The sequence below is a fragment of the Gobio gobio genome (assembly GCF_949357685.1).
Source record: "Gobio gobio genome assembly, chromosome: 7".
Classification (NCBI taxonomy): domain Eukaryota; kingdom Metazoa; phylum Chordata; class Actinopteri; order Cypriniformes; family Gobionidae; genus Gobio; species Gobio gobio.
The window spans coordinates 28,652,557-28,673,150 of record NC_137103.1 but is presented as its reverse complement, the minus strand read 5'-3'; the positions used below and the strand labels follow the sequence as shown (position 1 = coordinate 28,673,150).

The 20,594-nt window shown below is 36.0% G+C and overlaps 1 protein-coding gene across 1 annotated transcript in view; it reads right to left on the bottom strand.

Moving 5' to 3' along the window:
* Positions 1-20,594, bottom strand: part of thsd7ba (thrombospondin, type I, domain containing 7Ba) — a gene marked incomplete at its 5' end in the record, with an annotated part of 214,769 nt that overhangs the window by 132,170 nt on the left and 62,005 nt on the right. Inside the window, 4 exons of the mRNA XM_079822385.1 lie at positions 8,539-8,736; positions 14,683-14,838; positions 18,758-18,927; positions 19,362-19,610. Coding sequence (XP_079678511.1) covers positions 8,539-8,736; positions 14,683-14,838; positions 18,758-18,927; positions 19,362-19,610 — 773 coding nt within the window. The remainder of the gene's footprint in view (positions 1-8,538; positions 8,737-14,682; positions 14,839-18,757; positions 18,928-19,361; positions 19,611-20,594) is intronic.

Sequence of the window (20,594 nt, the reverse complement as noted above, 5' to 3'; positions counted from 1 at the left end):
TCCAGAGATGGAAACTGCCACTCCTCGTTTGCCCGACGGAGTTGAACACTTAAAGAAACTGGCAAGCAGAAACACCTGGAGCTGATATTCAGAGATTCTCACTGACAAGAACCCTTATTAGACTGCCCACAGTGTGGGTTAGGTGCTGGAGAACTAAGGGTCTGGACATATGGAGAAGTTCACACAGGGAGGTTATTGCAGCACCAGGAGCTGAAACATTATTTAATTCCACTGAAACAGGACATTCTTTGACTTTGATAGAATGCTTTGCAGTAGCCATTATAAAAGCGCTGTCTTTTTTATTCTGTTCCCTGGGGTCATTCCATACTGCTGTGTGTCTACGAGATCGACATCCTGGACGATTCAAGCTGTTCATCTGTCGCATACTGAAAACCCCATGTTGGTTAACACATTTTTCTGCGTAAGTTTGCACATGCACTGTTAAAAATAATTGTAATCAGTATTTTGGCTTGTTTTTCAGTAAATATATTAGTGCTGTCAATCAACAAAAAAATATTTTATAATATTTTTATATTGTAATAATGTCACAGTTACTCTCCAAATAATGTATAAACAACTTAAAGACAATATTTATTGTAATGGCATCTTTTTATGAATGAAGGCCAGTATCACTTATACTAATACTGATACTGATGTCTCTATGAAATAGATTTTCTTAAACATTAATGATAGACATTCAACATTACAGTATAATTAAAAGTTATATCAATTTCAACATTTATTAGGCTTAAAATAACAACTAATTTAACTTAAATGAACTTAAAACAATCTACACATAAAATCACAGTCTGCACTGCATAAATTATAAATAAAATATAGATTAAACCTTATTAAAGCTACAATTTTCTCTGTTATATTTGCTCTTTAAATAAACTTTAATGACAGATATCACAGCAACTGATTTATTAGGCTGCTGTGACTTTAACATCTGCCGCTGACAAACATGACGAGGATCCGACGCGCTGTCACGTGCATCTCATTTTCTCACAACTCTTTAAGTTAATTTAAGACAGTATTTAATTAATTTAAGACTGCTCTTATGAGGATACTCGACCAAACAGGCATTCTGGCATAATTCTGCGTGTTATTGAAAAAAGAAGTGCGCCATACTACAACTTTCTTCTTGGCGATTTACAACCCCAAATCAGAAAATGTTGGGACAGTATGGAAAACGCAAAAAAAAAAGAAAAAAAGAAGTGATTTCTAAATTTACTTTGACTTGTATTTCATTGCAGACAATATGAACACAAAATATTTCATGTTTTGTCTGGTCAACTTCATGTCATTTGTAAATATGCATCCTTTCCTGTCATTCAGACCTGCAACACATTTCAAAAAAAGTTGGGACAGTAAAGCATTTACCACTTTGTAATGTTGCCATTCCTTTACAACACTTAAAAGACGTTTAGGGACTGAAGACACCAAGTGATGAAGTGTTTCAGGTGTAATTTTGTCCCATTCTTCCTGAAAACAAGTCTTAAGGTGGGCAACAGTACGGGGTCTTCGTTGTCGCATTTTGCGCTTCAAAATGCGCCACACATTCTCTATTGGAGACAGGTCGGGACTGCAGGCAGGCCAGTCAAGTAGCCGTACCCTCTTCCTCCTTAGCCAGGACTTTGTAATGTGTGCAGAATGTGGTTTTGCATTGTCTTGTTGAAATATGCATGGACGTCCCTGGAAAGATGTCTTCTTGAAGGCAGCATATTATGCTCCAAAATCTCTATGTACTTTTCAGCATTAATGGTGCCTTCACAGAATTGCAAGTTACCTTTGCCAAGGGCACTGACACAACCCCATACCATGACAGACCCTGGCTTTTGGACTTGTTGCTGGTAACAGTCTGGATGATCCTTTTCTTCTTTGGTCTGGAGCACACGGCGTCCATTCCTCCCAAAAAAATACCTCAAATACTGATTCATCTGACCACAGTACACGTTTCCACTGTGTAATGGTCCATCACAGATGCCTCCGAGCCCAGAGAAGTCGACCGAGCTTCTGGACACTGTTAACATAGGGCTTCCTTTTGGCACAGTACAGTTTTAACTGGCATTTGTGGATGTAACTACGTATTGTGGTACTTGACAAAGGTTTGCCAAAGTAGCCCTGACCTCATGTGGTGATATCGCTTATAGATGAATGACGATTCTTGATGCAGTGCTATGACGATTCTTGATGCAGTGCCGCCTGAGGGATCGGAGATCACGGTTGTTCAGCTTAGGCTTGCGCCCTTGTCCTTTACGCACTGAAATTCCTCCAGATTCCTTGAATCTTTTAATTATGTTATGCACTGTTGAATGTGAAATATCCAAATCTCTTCCTGTCTTTCTTTGAGGAACATTGTTTTTAAACATTTCAATAATTTTCTCACGTATTTGTTGGCAAACTGGCGATCCTGGCCCATCTTTGCTCCTAAAGGATTAGACCTTTCTTGGATGCTGCTTTTGTACCAAATCATAATTACAATCACCTGTTGACATCACCTGTTTCAAATCACATCATTATTTAACCATTTTACCTCATTACTAGCCCTAAATTGCTCCTGTCCCAACTTTTTTTTAAATGTGTTGCAGGTCTGAATGACAGGAAAGGATGGATATTTACAAATGACATGAAGTTGACCAGACAAAACATGAAATATTTTGTGTTCATATTGTATGCAATGAAATACAAGTCAAAGTAAATTTAGAAATCACTTCTTTTTTTTCTATTTACGTTTTCCATACTGTCCCAACTTTTTCTGATTTGGGGTTGTACATAATTGGTGCATATCACCACCTATTTGGTGGTTGTGCAATCACTTATCAATATTTTTGTTTAATAATCTTTAATCACTGTGAATAAGACCTATGTTATTTGTTTGATGTTATTTAATAAAAAGTCAAACTAAATAACAATCTATGCTTGCAAAGAGAACATGGCTGTACATTTTCTTTCTATGTTTAGTCATTTTGCTTCTACATTGCTTGAAAGTTAAGATATATCATATACGTTTTTATTATAGAAATACATTATAGCATAGAAAACATCCTGTTGCAGGAAAAAAAAAAACATCTGAGTACAGATCAACAAAGTGTAAGATGATAAATATATATATATATATATATATATATATATATATATATATATATATATATATATATATATTTATCATCTTACACTTTGTTGATCTGTACTCAGATGTTTTTTTTTTTCCTGCAACAGGATGTTTTCTATGCTATAATGTATTTCTATAATAAAAACGTATATGATATATCTTAACTTTCAAGCAATGTAGAAGCAAAATGACTAGAGGACATGTGTCTATATCGTCCTAATGCAGGGCAAAGAGGAGAGTTTGAGTGGCCAAAGACTCTCCAAGGATCACAGATAGAGAATTGCAGAGATTAGTTGAGTTTTGGGGTCAGAAAGACTTGTTTATTTCCCCCACACATTTTCAAGGTTAGATTTTTGAGATTAAAAAAAAAGATCAAAAGGATTAACTATGCAGTATTTACTATATATATATGCATGTATGTGTTGAGCAAGCTGCCCTGGAGCAGGTTAAGGAGAGTAAGTTGCTATGGCTAATTACATACCCTAAAAATGACCTTCCTTTTTGGAACCGAAAGTTGAGGTTATCCACTTACTTACCCTTAAACATACCCGGGTATGTCTCACAACCTGCTTTCTGGAATCCCCCCAAGGCACTGTCAATATAAAAATATCGCATCTGAAAGTCTTGTTTTTTATTTTATTTTTTAAAATAACGTTCATTGCATTGGATCTTTGAAAAATATTCAGGAATTTTGTACTTTGTAGCAAATCTGTTAATCTAATCAACAAAATTACTTAAAACAAAGTTTGCCAATGATAAAAAAAGAGACAAAAATGTGAATAATGATTAAACATACTGAAACTAATGTGAAAAATAATCCTGCAAAATATTAACAATCTATTAAAAAAAAAGTGATTGTTTCACATAATCCAATCACAGTCAATATTGCCAAACATTTTCGATAATGATGCTACTTTATTTGTCCCCTGAGGGAAATTCGTTTCGGCAATACACATGAAGCTGCTAGATAAACACATCAATAATAATCACACAGTCATGTCCTTCACACTAGAGTCAACAGTTTTGTAGCTGTTGTATCTAGACCTTGAGCTGCGGAAAACATTGACCAGATGGGAGAATAGTTCAAATTCTGGATAGAGCGCATGAGAAGCTGGCATGAGCTGAAGGTGAACAGTGAATGACCGCCGGTTAGCAATGGGTCAGTTAACCAACTCAAAAAGATCTTCATTTGACTACGTAACTAATCCAAGAAACTAAAATGAACTAAATAAAAAACCAAAAATGAACACTGTAGCAAGTAAGCAAGATATCCTTGAGCAGCTGTATATTCTATATTGATTTCAGGATATATAGACGTATCTATAAACAGCACATAAATAAAGCAAACTGATGTTACTTGACATGTCAGTCAGATGGCATTTTTCTGTATAACTAGACAGTTCTCATCCAAATTGACCTGCAATGTGGACCAGACTTAATGCAGATAGTCAAAAGTCCAGTGGTGTGAGTTTATATGCTCTAGAGATGTGCTAATGTTCTCAAGGCTGTAGCTGGATTTCAATCAGGCTGTGAACTGTATGACAGGTGTCTCTTAAGAGTGCTGCCAGGCTGTAAAAAGAGTTCAGTCCTGCCCTTGGATACCAAATAGAGGGATATAGATCACTAGGCAATGAGCTTTAACTGGCCAGTAAACTGGAGCACTCTGAACATCACAGTAGAGAAAAATTCCCTGTCTCATGGTCATGGTGGAACAGACTTTGATATTCATGCATCAATATGTTTATTCTTGGAAAATAAAGCAGGAACAGAGGAAATGCCTTTTCCTCCAGAGCCCAATTAACTCTGGCAAAAGGAAGCCAAGAAAGCTGAATTGAAAACAGCACATGCCCAAACATTTTTGCTCATTGCTCTGTCAGTCTCTTTCTTGGGTTTGGGATGAAAGGTTAAACAATAGAGCACCTGAGCCACTTCACACTTAATTTAACCAGACTTCAAATCAACATAATTATCAAAATCAAGAGAGCCATTTTGAGGCTGTTAACGATGATTACTCGCTTCTTTGCTACACAAATTTGTTTTACCTATAAATACTGGGTAATTAAATTTCACATAGCCACATTGTATTCAAATGAGAGAGCTGCTCTTCTGAAAATGAGGTCAAACTAAATTTGTATAACACAGAAGCCCCTTATAGTTGGAAATAATAAATTCACAAATACAAAATTAACAACAAGCTCTTCATCATCTCCAAAACAGCTTACTGTGTCAAATAACATCAATTAGCTCATCAATTAAGGTGTGGGGAAATAGTATTTGACACTGGAGTTAACTTAAGACCACACATCTGATGAGTTTTCAACTGAAAAGTTTTGAAATCTCTTCAAACATTATTTATCCTCATGAAATTGACATCATAAAATTTGTTTTGCAGGTTTTATAGATGGGCTAATAAGGTCTTACTTAGGCTTCATTAAGTTCATAATGCCAGATTCCTAATATTTATGCCATTTTTCATAGATTACAAAAGCCAAAAGCCAAATATCGGCTACTGTAATGTATTGATGAAAGAATGTGACACTGACATGACATGGGTCGATGTGTCAGGCTGCTCTTAAAAGCCTTTTCTTTATTTGAGATCACTCCCAAGACTAGAAATTCTGTACAAACACTGGATACTTTTTATCTAACAACATCGCATTACTATCTTTTGTTAAAGCAGTGCCTATGCTTTAATCAGCACCCCTACAACAATGTATTACCTTGTGTTGTGTAGCATGGCCTGCATCATTTGCACTACGGACATAAAAAATATCTCAAATCATGGTGCTTGTTCATTAGAGGTGTGCTATTCCTTTTCTAAGCAATAGATAAAACAGCTAAAAATAACTGGAAGTGAATGGCACCAGAAGCCAGACAAATTCAATTTACAAATGCCCGCACCTGCTCTTACGTTAAAAATAAGGTGGATTGCCTATTGAGCCCAGTATATAATTACCTACCAACCACAAAGACCACCCTAGCAACTCCAGATCAATGTGCTCCCAACTGCTCATAACACCTTAGGAACCATATTGTATAACAACACCCAGAACAACCTTAAATACTTGTTTTTTTTTATTATATCTTGTATATAATCTTCTATATTGTTATACTGTTGGTGGGTGTGTAACGACACCAAGGTCCCCTGTTAGATAGGTAGACAAGTACACACACACACACACACACACACACACTCGCTATCTTTGTGGGGATTCTCCATAGACATAATGGTTTATATACTGTACAAAATTTATATTCTATCCCCTTACACTGACCTTACCCCTAAACCTACACATCACACAAAACGTTCTGCATTTTTACATTTTCAAAAAACTTCTGTATTTCAAAAAATACATTCTGTATGATTTATTCTCATTTCAAATCATCAGTCCTCGTCCTCCTTGATCTATCTGCTGCCTTTGACACGGTCAATCATCAGATTCTTCTGTTCACGCTCTCATCACTGGGCATCACAGGGACTCCGTTCCATTGGTTTGAGTCTTATCTCACAGGTAGGTATTTCAAGGTTGCCTGGAGAGGAGAGGAATCCGAAGCACATCAACTGACCACGGGGGTTCCTCAGGGCTCAGTGCTTGGACCTCTCCTCTTCTCTATCTACACTACTTCATTGGGACCCATCATACAAGCACATGGCTTCTCATACCACTGCTATGCTGATGACACACAGCTCTACCTCTCATTCCAACCAGATTATCCCACAGTAGCTGCACGAATCTCAAGCTGTCTGGCGGACATCTCTGCATGGATGAGTAAAAATCACCTACAGCTCAACCTGGCAAAAACTGAGTTTCTTGTCTTCCCTGCCAGTCCCACTATACAACACGACTTCACCATCCAGTTAGGTACATCCTTGATTTCCCCATCAAAGTCAGTCAGAAATCTTGGAGTAACATTTGATGACCAGTTGTCCTTCAGAGAACACATTTCTAAGGCAGCTCGCTCATGCAGGTTTGCGCTCCACAACATCAGGAAGATCAGACCATTCCTAACAGAGCACGCAACACAGCTTCTTGCGCTGACGCTTGCCTACAGAGCCACCACGAACTCAGCTCCTGCATACTTTGACTCGCTCGACACCCCCACCAGAAGCCTTCGCTCAGCTAAGGAGCGACGGCTTGTGGTACCATCACAGAGAGGCATAAAATCCCTTTCCAGAACATTTTCATTCAACGTTCCCAGCTGGTGGAACGATCTTCCCACCACCATCCGAAACGCAGAATCATTGACAACATTCAAAAGTCAACTAAAAACTCATCTCTTCCGTGAACACTAAACCTCATAAATAATAAAAAAAATCTAATGAAAAAAAACCTTTCCTTTCCTCTTTCTTCCCTTTTTCTCTCTACTCTAGCCTGTGCTACACTGAGCAATGTACACAGACTCAGTATTTCAGGCACTTGTTGCGCTTACTCGACTCTTCATGACCAATCGCTTCCTGTAAGTTGTAAGTCACTTTGGATAAAAGTGTCTGCTAAATGCATAAACGTAATGTAAATGTAAATGTAATAAGCTTGTTTCCTCATGGGGACCTCAATTTAGGTCCACACGGTGGCACGAGTCCTCATGAGTCTGTGTGCATTCAGGTTTAAGTCCCCACAGGGAGAGAAAAACATGAACACACACACAAAATACTATTATTCAGCTGAGATGCATTAAATTGATCTAATCATCTTGTCAGGGTTATATTCAAGTCTGTTTAGTTGTGCTTTGATTTAGTTTCCATGTGTTCCGTGTCCCCATTAGACTGAGTTTTGTTAGCCTGTTTGTTCCCTCAGTTACATATTATGTTCACCTGTTGTTCCTTATTTCCCTCGTTATCTATATTTAATGCTGCCTTCACATGCTCTCTGAATCATCGTAACTACGAGTTTCATAGGTAAAAATTGCACATGAACGATTGCACATCACAACTTCAGAAATGGTAATTATCACATTTCCAATAACATGCAAAGACAGCATAAGCCCTTGGTTTCCTATGTTCTTAGTTCGGCCTCATTTATGTTTGATGGTTGCATTCTATGAGTTTCTCCATGGATTTATTATTAAATGCTGTTTGTTTCTCTGAATCTCCTGCGTTGTGCGTATTACTGCAGCCACATTTTACATATCTAAAGTGACATATTTATAATGCCACAAAAGAAAATTCTGCTCTATCACAGATAGACATATTAAGCAGCACAATAATAATTGTAATAATAATAGCTTTGCCATCAAGGGAATAAATTAAAATATATTAAAATGAATAATTTTTTAAAAAATTGTAATAATATTCCACAATATTATAGATATTACTATATTTTTATCAAATAAATGCAATCTTGTTGAGCATAAGAGACTTCCTTTTAAAATCTTTAAATAATACGATGCAATTCAAGCAAATAAAACAAATGTCGACTGTATACCTTGTGAGTTGATGCAAGCCACAGTTTGAGTCCTGGTTCCATTTCCACAGTTCCCTTTGCTGGGCACACAAGCGCTCTCAAACAGCACCTGCCACAAAAAACACACCGGATCCTCACAGGGCATTGACTCCAGGAGATGGGCACAGTTTTCTGTTCCAGATCCTTCCTCCAGCACCTCTCTCCTCCTCTGCTTGTAGCCTGTGAACAGAGCGAGAGACAGGTGGATTAAGGAAAACGAGTGGCCGTTTCTGGCCAATGAGTTCTGAACCGAAATTCTAGCACTGGCTAAATATGCCTGTAATAGAAACTCATTTCAAAAGGCTTTCTGTCACAGTTTTTTTTAGAATGTAATAAATTCCTCCTCCTGCTCTGCAGTAATTTGCCTGAATACACTCTTTTCATTCACTAATTTGTAAAGCTATGAGCTATAACTGCAAACTGAAATGCCAGTCATGACTGAAATAACACTGAAATATGAAGATTTAACACCTGAAAGTACTGATCAAACATGAAGGCAAAACATTGTTCACAAAAAAAGGTCTGCTAGAAAGATCATCGTCTTTTAAATTTAGGGGGGAAAAAACACTATGCCAGTTTAATGAATATTTCACAAATTGGCATACGTTCACAAAGCCAGCTCTGGACGACATCAATGAGCATTACAGTACAGTGCTTAAGCAAGAAAAAAAGATGAATCAGGCATTACTCCAAGCATAATTTATCAAAAAAGATGATCTGATGGCTAACAGGAGATGGAATCCTAGCTGTCTGGATACCATCTGATCCTGTTTTACGGTGTGTGATGAGTAGATACTAACTCCTCATATCCTTGCTCCTTGACTATGTGCATGCCAGTAGTGAGATTTGGTTCATCTCACACCCCTGTAGGGGGGCTTGAGTCTGTCTCAGTCCTGAGAAAATCATAGTGTCAGCCAAACCTTTGAAATAATCAAAACACCCTACAGCTCTCAACATTGCTTTAACACAAAATAAACTCTAGAAGACATGAGTGCATTGTGTGAAGAGAGCTCTGAATATATCACATATATAATTTAAACCTTAAGGGATTACCAGTTTGCTTCACTTAACACAAAATAATTAAGCAGACACGAATAACTCTGTATCAAAGAACAGAAGTATACCATATCATTCTGTAGGCTGCATGTGAACCAGAATTCATCATATGAAGAACTCATAAAACTAGTCTCTATTCTATATACTGTATGTATTCAAAACAAGGACATTTTCTGAGAAAACATGCCTTTTTCTCTCTGGAGACAGTCTGTTTAATAGTTTTTTCTAAACCACTAACATTTGTTTCCACAGATAATAGGCCAATAGAAAACAGTCACACAGGGGAGTTTAACATATTTTGGTTCCAACATCTGTAGCTGAGGGTGAAGCGGATTTCAAACACTGGTTTAAATGGTCACACTTTAGTTTAGGGTCCACTTCTCACTATTAACTATGACTTTTGCCTCAATAAACTCCTAATTACTGCTTATTAATAGTTAGTAAGGTAGTTGTTACTAACTGGTATTGGGTAGGACCAGGGGCGGACAAATTTACGTAGCCTAGTCTATGCGTCAGTCCAGACGAATGGCCCACGTGAGGGAAAAACTCTAATCTATTTTGCCTGATCAGTCTCAGTGGTGTAAAGGCGCTCGTCAATGTCAAAATGTTTGAGATATCAAATCGAAGAAGGCAGGATTTATTGTCCAGAGAAACCGAGCAGCGTGGCACTTGAATGCGAGCCGAGGTAAGATAAACAGCTGGCCTTGAGGAGTCAATACAGCAATATTTCCCGACTGTTTATTAACACAATTTAAACAATGGACATTAATTTCCAGGGATGCAAACAACTGCTGACCTTTTCGAATTTCTCAGATTGTATTGCCATTTACGTTAGTCGACACACAATGCACAAAGAAACATTAACGTAGCAGTTTTCAGCATATCAGAGTGAATGTATGTGCATCCAGGCTTTCTTCACAGTCATTTGAAAGTGATTTATAAAACTCAAAATATTATTTTCACTAAAACATGGTAAAACTGGCAACTTTCATATTCAAGTAGCCTATGTCCTGTGAAGGAACGTGTCATGGCCTACTAAAATAAATATAGGCTATAATTTGCTAGTTAGTTCACATGCATTATTTTACACACTAGCAATCAACAGGTTGAAATAATTAAGACTTTTTAAAATGTTTTTGAAAGGAGAAGGCTGAATTTATTTGATTAAAAATACAGTAAAAATACAATTTCTAGTAGCTGTTGTGAATATATTGTAAAGTGTCATTTATTCCTGTGATCAAAGCTGATTTTTCAGCATCATTACACCAGTCTTCAGTGTCACATGATCCTGCAGAAATCGTTCTAATATGCTGTATTTTTCATAAAATAATAATAATAAAAATAAAACCTCCAGGACCAATATAATTTTTAAACTTTAATTTGTAAACAATTGGAGCTCTATTCCATAAAATAGTCCACATTCTGCACTACTAAGTCTTCTAGACCATAGCATTGCTTTATAATATGGACTGATTTTATGATAGGTATTGAACTTTAGTGATATTAAACTTCACTGTATGGAAAATATTTCAAAATGTGTAAAAAAAGAAAAAAGAAATCTAAATTATTTATTAAGTCATTCATTAATGTTAATGATAAGCATCTGTATAAATAGCATCTATATTTTTATGTTAGTAAGTGGTGTTTAAAATTGCTTTAATGAGCTGGTGAGTTTATGGTGAGATGTGTTGCGGACAGGTTGTTATGGGCCGCTTTGTGCCAGAAAGTCCAGGTCAACTTTTTTGCCCCAGTCCGCCCCTGGGTAGGACTAGGGGATGTAGAATATGGTCATGCAAAAAAGGGCATTAATATGTGTTTTATGAGTACTAAAACTTCCAATATCCTAATATGTATGCTAATAAGCAAATAGTTAATTGTGAGAATTGGACTCTAAACTAAAGTTTTACTGTTTAAATTGATCCCTAAATGTGTATATTAATTTAAATTATAAGGAGTTCTACTGTTACAATCTTCCCCACTACAGGGGAACTCATTATATTTTGTACAGGAATTTATTGCGGTAATGAAATTAATTTGTTTTTAATTATTTTTATGCTATCCATTGTGCATAAATCATGGTTATATACACTACTGTTCAAAAGTTTGGGATAAGCAAGATTTGGAAGTCTCTTATGCTCACCAAGGCTGTGCTATGATATGCTGATTTGTTGCTCAAGAAACGTTTCTGATCATTATCAATGTTGAAAACATTTCTTGGGCAGAAAAATAAGGGTATTAGAATGATTTGTGAAGGATCATGTGATCACAGGAATAAATTACATTGTAAAATATAATATTTCACAATATTCCTGTTTTAACAGTATTTTTGATTGAATAAAGGTGGCCTTTGTGAGCATAATAGACTTATTTTAAAAACATTTTAAAAATCTTTGTATTGTGTATTGTGACATGATATGTGTTTAAAATGTGTGTAATAATGTTTTATCATTAATTATTATTACATTTTGCAATTATATTATGTATTGTTATAATACTGTACATAATATGGAATTGAATTGAACCTACAGTACATTAAAATGTAAGTTTTGTTCACTGAAGTCAAAACATGATAGGCTGAGGGTGTAACAAACAACATCCTGCACCTCTGAGACCCAAAGCAGCATTCTTCTTCTGTAGATGACAACAGCTCAATCCCAGGACACCCAAAGAACAAATTACAACTATGCATCATTCCAAAACTACACCTGAACAGTATAGTGGAGGAGAACATGTATGCAGACACAGTTCACACACCAACAGCCATGTTTCGGGACCAAAAGGAATGCCTGGATGGCCGATGGCCTCCTCTAACCTGTGAAAAACTATTTGGTGGAGACACATCCCTGTGGATATTAATAATTGAAAGGTTCACTGGAGCTATCAGACTTATTCATAGGAAAGACTGGTGGGCTGCAGGCAGCGTTCCACTTCCAATACTTTAGAACCTTATCAGTCCTACTTCAATGCTCCCTACTCACATTAATGCTAGATAGAATTTGCCACTTACAATCATTACCATGCCTGTGTTCAATTCATTCCTCCGCACACCCAAGATCACACAAAGGATAAAATATGACTGTGGGCAATTGCAGATTTGTAATGCACTAGAATCTTTAATAAAAACTAAAACAAAAAAACAAACTCTGATAAAATCTATGTTTGTATGTAGGACAGAAGTTCATTTTTCTATTTATGAAAGCTCTAGGCTCTGGATTTCTGCATAGTTCATCCAATATCAAAGATCAAATGACGCTCTCAGAAACAGCAGTAAGGTGTTGAAGTGCTTGAGAACAGTAAATACGCTTGTCTAACAAGGTGCAGTCTAAATAATGAATAAAGTGGAACCCTATCAGACAATCCCATTGGGAAGACACATCACAACATCTCCGAGCGATCAGTTTAAATGGAAAGCAAATCTTTCTCAGATGGGTCTCTTTGAGAGGAAAATAACTAACATTCGCTAACAATAACAATGATTAATACATGTAAAAAAAAATATTGCTTACTGTTAAATCATGTTAATTAATACATTAACTGATGTTAACAAATGAGACCTCATTGTAGAATGTTACAAAAAAAAAATGGTCTCAAAATGACTTGCTAAGTCAGAGACTAAAATATATGGGCAATACATTCCTTTTATAGCTTTTAAGTCTTACTTCAATTGGTTATTTACCAATTAACTCGATTTTAACCAGGCGTTACCTCATACCTGCGTTACCCTCGATATCCGATTTTTTATTTTATTTTGTAGAAACCATAGAAACACCAAAATACACTTTAATATATTGTGTGTTGTATTAGACAGGTCAGCAACTGTTTGGATACTCAAATCAATAGAAAACAAATCATTGTTATGTGATGGCTGTAACCACCATAGTATTTACGGTAGTCCTGTTTGGTAGGGTGAATACGGAATTCTCTGGTCCCGTGTCCTCTTTATGAATGGAGTAGCGCTAGCTCAGGAGGAATGGTGGCGTGCAAGCTGAATCGACAATGCCAGACAGGTGGCTGCGGTTCTTCTTTCCTCATTTAAGATGTTAATTATGGTTTATGCCTAGGTTGGACAACAGTTGTCGTAAGCTGTTGGCGAGTGTGACAACGCCAGATAGGTGGCTGCGATCAATTTATTTTCATTGAGACGGTTGTGATGGTTTGTGCCTGGGTTCGAAAAGTTGTTGAAAGCTGTGGCCAGGAGCTGGCCTATGTCACTGTTTTGAAATCCTATTTAAAGTCTGAGTCAGAGTATTGCACATTTGCACATGATATGTTGAGGAGTTTAACCTTTTTTTTAGAGTCAACTTGCTACCACCTAAGCCTGTTTTTGACTATTGTAGAGATCATTTTTTGGTGTTCAATAAATGAGAAATAGAAGGACAACTGGGGTGGAGAACCTTTAGTGTGCATCATCAATAGGATTTACAGTTATATAGCTCAACACAGTTAGTCTTATTGTATAAATCTCGTTTTCTTGATTTACTGCGAGTACCATGTTTTACCATGCCTAATATGGATCTAGCTTACTGCAGTGTGCAACAAGTGTCTCATAGTAGCCGCCGAGCGAACGCACAGAGTAGCCCACATATGCATGACCGGAAAAAGGGGATAAAGGCTCTGCAAAATCAAAATATATATATATATATATCACATAGTGCCTTTAAATGAGCAATTCTTTCAATATCCATACATATGGATTTATTATAAACCTTTATTTTGTCTCAGTAAAGCAGGTGAATGATAAGAGTGCAGCATTGTGTTAAAGTTGGAATTATTCTTACGATTGCCCAGAATGAGTCATTTCTGATTGAAAGCCCTACTTACATATGATTGATTCATGTGACATCAGTCTGCCCTCTGTAAAATTCTCCCATTATAGGGCAGTACTCTGCCAGCTCGCGGCAGTGACAGATGTTATTACCTTTCACCAGAAGTGGTGTCAGTTTTAGATACTGTTACTTCTGGGTTAAGCTCAGTGGAGAGGTGGTACATTCATTAATTTTATTCAATATTTATTAATAAGAGGGCACTTTTTTATATTATTGATGACACTTCACTCCCATGTTGTCCTACCTTTTCGTCCATGTGTCTCCATGCAGTTGTCGTGGAGACAGGCCCCCCAGGAGGACCAGGATGAGAGCAGGCACAGCTGTGGGCACGGTATGGAGCAGGGCTGCACAGCAGACGGCAAATCTCCTGCGCACAGAAGCCCACTTACAGGCCTAGACACTACAAAATGACAGACAGACAAAGACGTGAGAAAGTGAGAAAGAATCTATATGTCAGGCAAGAATTTTTCTTGACAAAACATAATTCAGCGTAAGTATAATTTCTGATCTTTCATGCTGGGCACCAATTCCCGACAAAAAAAAAATTGATTAATAAAATCAATTTCAAACCTTGTGTAAACCAATGTAAGTATTTTTAGAGTCACAATGTAACGGAAGTAGTGACCGAACAAATTCTTCCATATTGTGGCATACATCCGAGTGAAACGGATTATGGAAAAAGAACAGAATGTACTTGGTTCTGTTCATCAATTGATGATTAAATGAAGGCCGATTTGAATGCAAGCTTGCAGTCGATTGTAAGAAAGAAGTCTGACTTAAGTGTGAGTCCGATAAACAAGAATGGAGCCAGACTGGATGTGAATTTGTTAAAACAATAATTAAATAGCTATTTAGCTATTGATTAATATTATCCAATAGCCTGCATGGCCTAAGAAACATCAGCAAAAAGGAAACCTGTTTCAGAGGATGACCAAATTAATACAATTTGTTTTTGTTCTAGAATAACGTGTACTGAACAAATAGTTACCAATAAGACCAGGAACATGCAGTAAGAAAGTAAAACGATTTTGCATTGACTTTGCATTGCATTGATCCTCAATGTGACTTTTGTCAAACAAATGTTCAAAAGTTTGGGCAGACCTCTTGAAAGCTTCACACTTTGACTGCGTTCTGTTAACATCAGTGTGAGTCCTCTGGGTCAGGTGGAAAGAAAACACCACTGTTGATTTTCATAGATCTATATCCCCAAACAACATTGATTGAAAGGAGTCATCCTCATCTGTATGCCTTTCTCAGCTCAGCATGTCTCAAATCCATCCAAGCACTGCTTTCACTGGCTAGTGCAGCTCCTCAAAAATTATTTCAGAACAAGGTGACTCCCTTTAACGACTTTTAATCTTTGTTTTTTTTTCACAGGCACGGCTACTCACGGCTAATGAAAATGACTAACCAAGAGACCTTCTCATCTGGATTTCTTAAACCAAAATGAATTAGTCTTTGTAATGTGAAGCACTGACCAGTAGGAATTCAGTTCACCTAAACTTAAACTCCAAGTACTTATACACTGTAAAACCCATCGAGTTATGCTAACTAATTTCAATTGACGAAACCAGTTGCCTCAATTCATTTAAGTTTTGAAACCTAGAGTTATGAGTAAACATATTTCATTTCAGTTCACTAAAAGATTATTTCCTAATATACAATTAAACTCCATTGAAATATGTTATGCTGCTGAAACGTCACTATAATTGTTAAAAACACTCAGTTTAGCAAGAGACTATTACTGGTAGTAGATATAGAGGCAGGGCTTGACATTAACACCCGCCATTTGCAGGTGGATTTCAGCTATGGCGTGTAACACAGTCACTCCCACTAGCCACTTTGGCGGGTTGAATTTTAGTCTTATCAAAAGGCATGTTATAATCGCGTTGCGCATTATAACCAATCACACGCGATTATTTTGAGCTTATGAATGCAATGTCTAATAATCAGAGGCGGTATTTTAAGATATTTTGAGATAAAAACAAATCTGTGGTTATTTTATGTGCGTCACAGCATAGAACATTACGTCACATTAAAGGACAGAAATGGTAGGTATTGCATTAAAGAAAGTGATGGGTAGTGCATTAAAGCATTTTTATTTAACTTTGAATGTATTAAAGAAGAAATAATTTAATTTTGATACAAACAATATCAACATGTTGGTGTTTTTTTTATTTTATCAACAAAATGAAAGGAGACTCCTAGACAAAGCAATTATCTTTGAAACTTTAACACCCCAAAATCTTTTTTTAATGTAATTAATTTGTTTGTAAAAGAAGAAATAACATTTCAGTTTGTTAAATTATACTTCCGTTTTATACTTCCGTGTCCTCTCCCTCCCACTCATTTCTCTCCCTCAATTCTTTCTGTCTCAAAAACAAATAATATCACAATATACTTATTTTCATGACACTTTATTTCATTTAAGTACACTGAAAATGTAAAAAAAAAAAAATAATAATAATAATTATTTAAAACGCTTTTTAAAGAGACCTTTTCCTCTTTTGTGACATCTTTGTCCTTTGGTGTGACAGTACAGGTGTCACACCGGTGGACATTATCTGTCACACCATAGGATGTTGCAACCTTTTGAGTCAGTTAATGAACTTGCTATTTGTAGCTAACCTGTCATTAGCAGTTAGCAAGACACATTTTTATAACTTTCCATGATTGTGTAGTTTAACATACATTCTTAATTAAAAATATATAATTTAGGGGTGTCACACCAAAGGACAACAAAACAAAACTTTAAAAAGTTAAAACTGACAATGTGCACACATCATGAGCTTCTCAGGAGGCTTCAGTAATATGACCTTGAGTTGGGTCCTTCAACTAATTAAAGTTGTCCGTGAAATTGCCCGATTTAAAATCAGGATATGGTGTCACACCAGAGGACATTTTCATGGACAAAATGTATCAAGATCCTATGCTTTAAGATGAAAAATAAAAAGATTGCCATTTACTAAAATAGACACTTGCAAAATTATGCCAGAGCTTTAAATTAACATTTTTATGCTTTTCTTTTTCATTTATAAAACTAATTTATTGAACCATGCTTGAGACAGTCACAATTTTGAGATTTGGTTCAAAAATGAAAAATCTAAGTCTAATACAAAATCTAAAAACAAAGCAGTTTTTATAACAACAGGTCCATGTAAGACAAAGGAATGTTTAACCATTTACTGCATTTTAAATGATGACAATGCTAATTATATTCATTTTTATCTTGTTTGACAGTGAAAATGCCACGTCATGTCAACAACAACCCTACTACCTTAGCAAGTGCAATCACTACTATTAGACTTGGAAACCCTTTTAAATCCCATCATAACAACATTAAATCTTAACAGATCTCCTCCTATATGAATCATGTAAGACCCAACAACATTTACTCTTCTGGCAGAGTCTGAAGCAAAGCGTGCTGGGAATTAGAAGTCTGCTGTAACTACTTCAGTTTGAGTTCTACTTAATTTAATCAGTTGAGTTTACATAACATTTTTCTATTAAGTGCAATCAACTTTTAGTAATTTGAGTGAAATAAACTTATTTCAGTTAATAAATGTTGATACACTACCATTCAACAAGTTTGGATACATTTACATACATTTTTTATGTATGTGAAAGAAGTCTCAAGCTCATTCAGGCTGTTATTATTTGATCAAAAATACATGAAATTACAACTTCAAATTAACAAATTAACTGTTTACTGTTTTAATATTTTTAATCTGTAATGTATTAATGTGATTGCAAAGCTGAATTTTCAGCATTATTACTTAGAAATCATTCTAATATGCTGATTTGGAGCTCAAGAAATATTATATATATGCTATCCTATCAATTTGGGCCAACATTTCTAAAGAATGCTTTCAGCACCTTGTTGAATCAATGCCACGTAGAATTAAGGCAGTTCTGAAGGCGAAAGGGGGTCAAACACAGTATTAGTATGGTGTTCCTAATAATCCTTTAGGTGAGTGTATATATTATATATATATATATATATATATATATATATATATATATATATATATATATATATATATATATATATATATATATATATATATATATATATATATATATATATATATATATATATATATATATATATATATATATATATATATATATATATATATATATATATATATATATATATATATATATAATGTATTAATTTCTGACCCCAAATTTTTGAACAGCAGTGTATTTAACCTATGATAAAATCAACACGTACAGCTGAAAAGATGCACATAAAGATGCATATTTTTGTATAGCCATAGCAATGAACTCACTTTCAGTTAGACACTGAAACTTACCCTCTTTTCTGTGATGAGGGGTGGAGTTGTCTGGGACCTGGACGCAGTACAGCTGCCTGGTCTGAATCCCTCCACCACAGAGAACACTAACATTGTTAAGCCTTCTGTCCTGCTGGCTGAGGAGAGGGGCCACTTGACAGTCCCCCCAATCTGTGCTCTTCCACACATACCTGGAGAACAAAAGCACGCACCCGCTGTGGTGAAACACGCTTCTTTTGTTTTGGCCCTATAGTCTCATTATATCGTGCTGGGCTCCTCTCAAAAGTTGCAATGGATAAATGGACACAGCGAGCTGCCGCTGAAAGATACTAATAGGCTTAGCGTCCTGTTTTCCGGTAGGAAACCATCTACTAATGAAAATGCATTGACTAAGCAAAGTGTTATGATGCATAAAGCAGCAGTTTTAATGAAATAACAGTCTGCTGCTATTGATCAAAAACCTAATCTCATTAATTAGCTTCTTCTAATCTTTGCAATGCTCGGATGCAACAGGGGTTCAGTAAATAAATACTTGAACACAACACTCGAAAAATCATCTAGTACATTTTTTTACACTTTCACATACAATAGAAATGAATCATTATTGGGAGGCTAAAATACAAACCTAGGGCAGTTTGGAAGTAAATCTCCGATGATGTTGCAGGCTTCCTTTTCTTCAAGAGCAGCGCATTCTTTGCCTAGTCCAATAGGAGTTTGTGTTATGCTTCGAGTCCTGACCCGAAAGCCAGGCGACATATCTGATGCCCTGCATGTCTTTGAACATGGGCTCCAAATGGACCAATCAGAGGTCTCGCAGTCTCTGGGCATAATGCACGACTGGAATGTTCCAGGGCCGTTGTCAAGGGTACAAAGACTATGAGCAAGAAAACAAATAAATTAAGAATGAGAAGCCCAGACGAAATATATTCAAACATTCCAATGCTGCCAAAAAGAACAGAAGACAGTCTCAGTCATTTAATGTTGAAAGAAGATAGTGAGAATACAGTTCATAAAATGAGATAAATGCCATCAATTGTTCCTCTACTGTTGCTCATTGATAGGGCAGAATGAAAAACCTTTATGAATTTGTGATTCAGTTAAAACAAACTCATAAAACAACAGATTATGAACCCATAGCAACCATTTTCATCCAACTTTTCAGTGCATAATTTGCATAATTAATAATATGAGTAGAGTGTGGCAAGTGATGACTAAATTAATTATTGCTCAAAAATTTTCTATTTTTCTTAATATACTTGAGTGATTGTAAAGCAAATGGATGCATCTGAGTTTTTTGCACAGCAAGACAGTGTAATGAATGTAAAGTGAAGGCTATTTAAATGAGTTATTCACCTTTGTGTCCTACGAAGCAACGTCTGCAATATGAAATATGAATAAATGCACAACAAATTGGATATCTAATTAGCGATTCATCCGTATAAGTCAACCGATTCAATTACTTGTGTACATCATAATCCATGTGTGTAGCATTCATTTTCACTCCATTTTAAATGATAATTAGACTATAATTGGAAAACTGCAGAAATTGAACTCAGGTGGGAAATATTCAAATCACTACATTTCATTAAGCATGCACGTAGGATTTACCAATGAATATGTTAATTAGAGTGAACGCTCTGCCACACTGTAAAATAACATTGCGGCCTCTCTCTTGTTATGCTACAACTGTAGTAAACCTGTCAGACCCCATTCTGCTCTACAAACCCTCCCCACTTTGAACTGTGAATGAAGATGCTCGAAAATCAAACAAATGTGGAATCAAAAAAGAATAGAATAGAAGACAATTGCTGCAAGAACACCTGCCTTTCCACAGACAAAAGACATTCCAATCACTGGA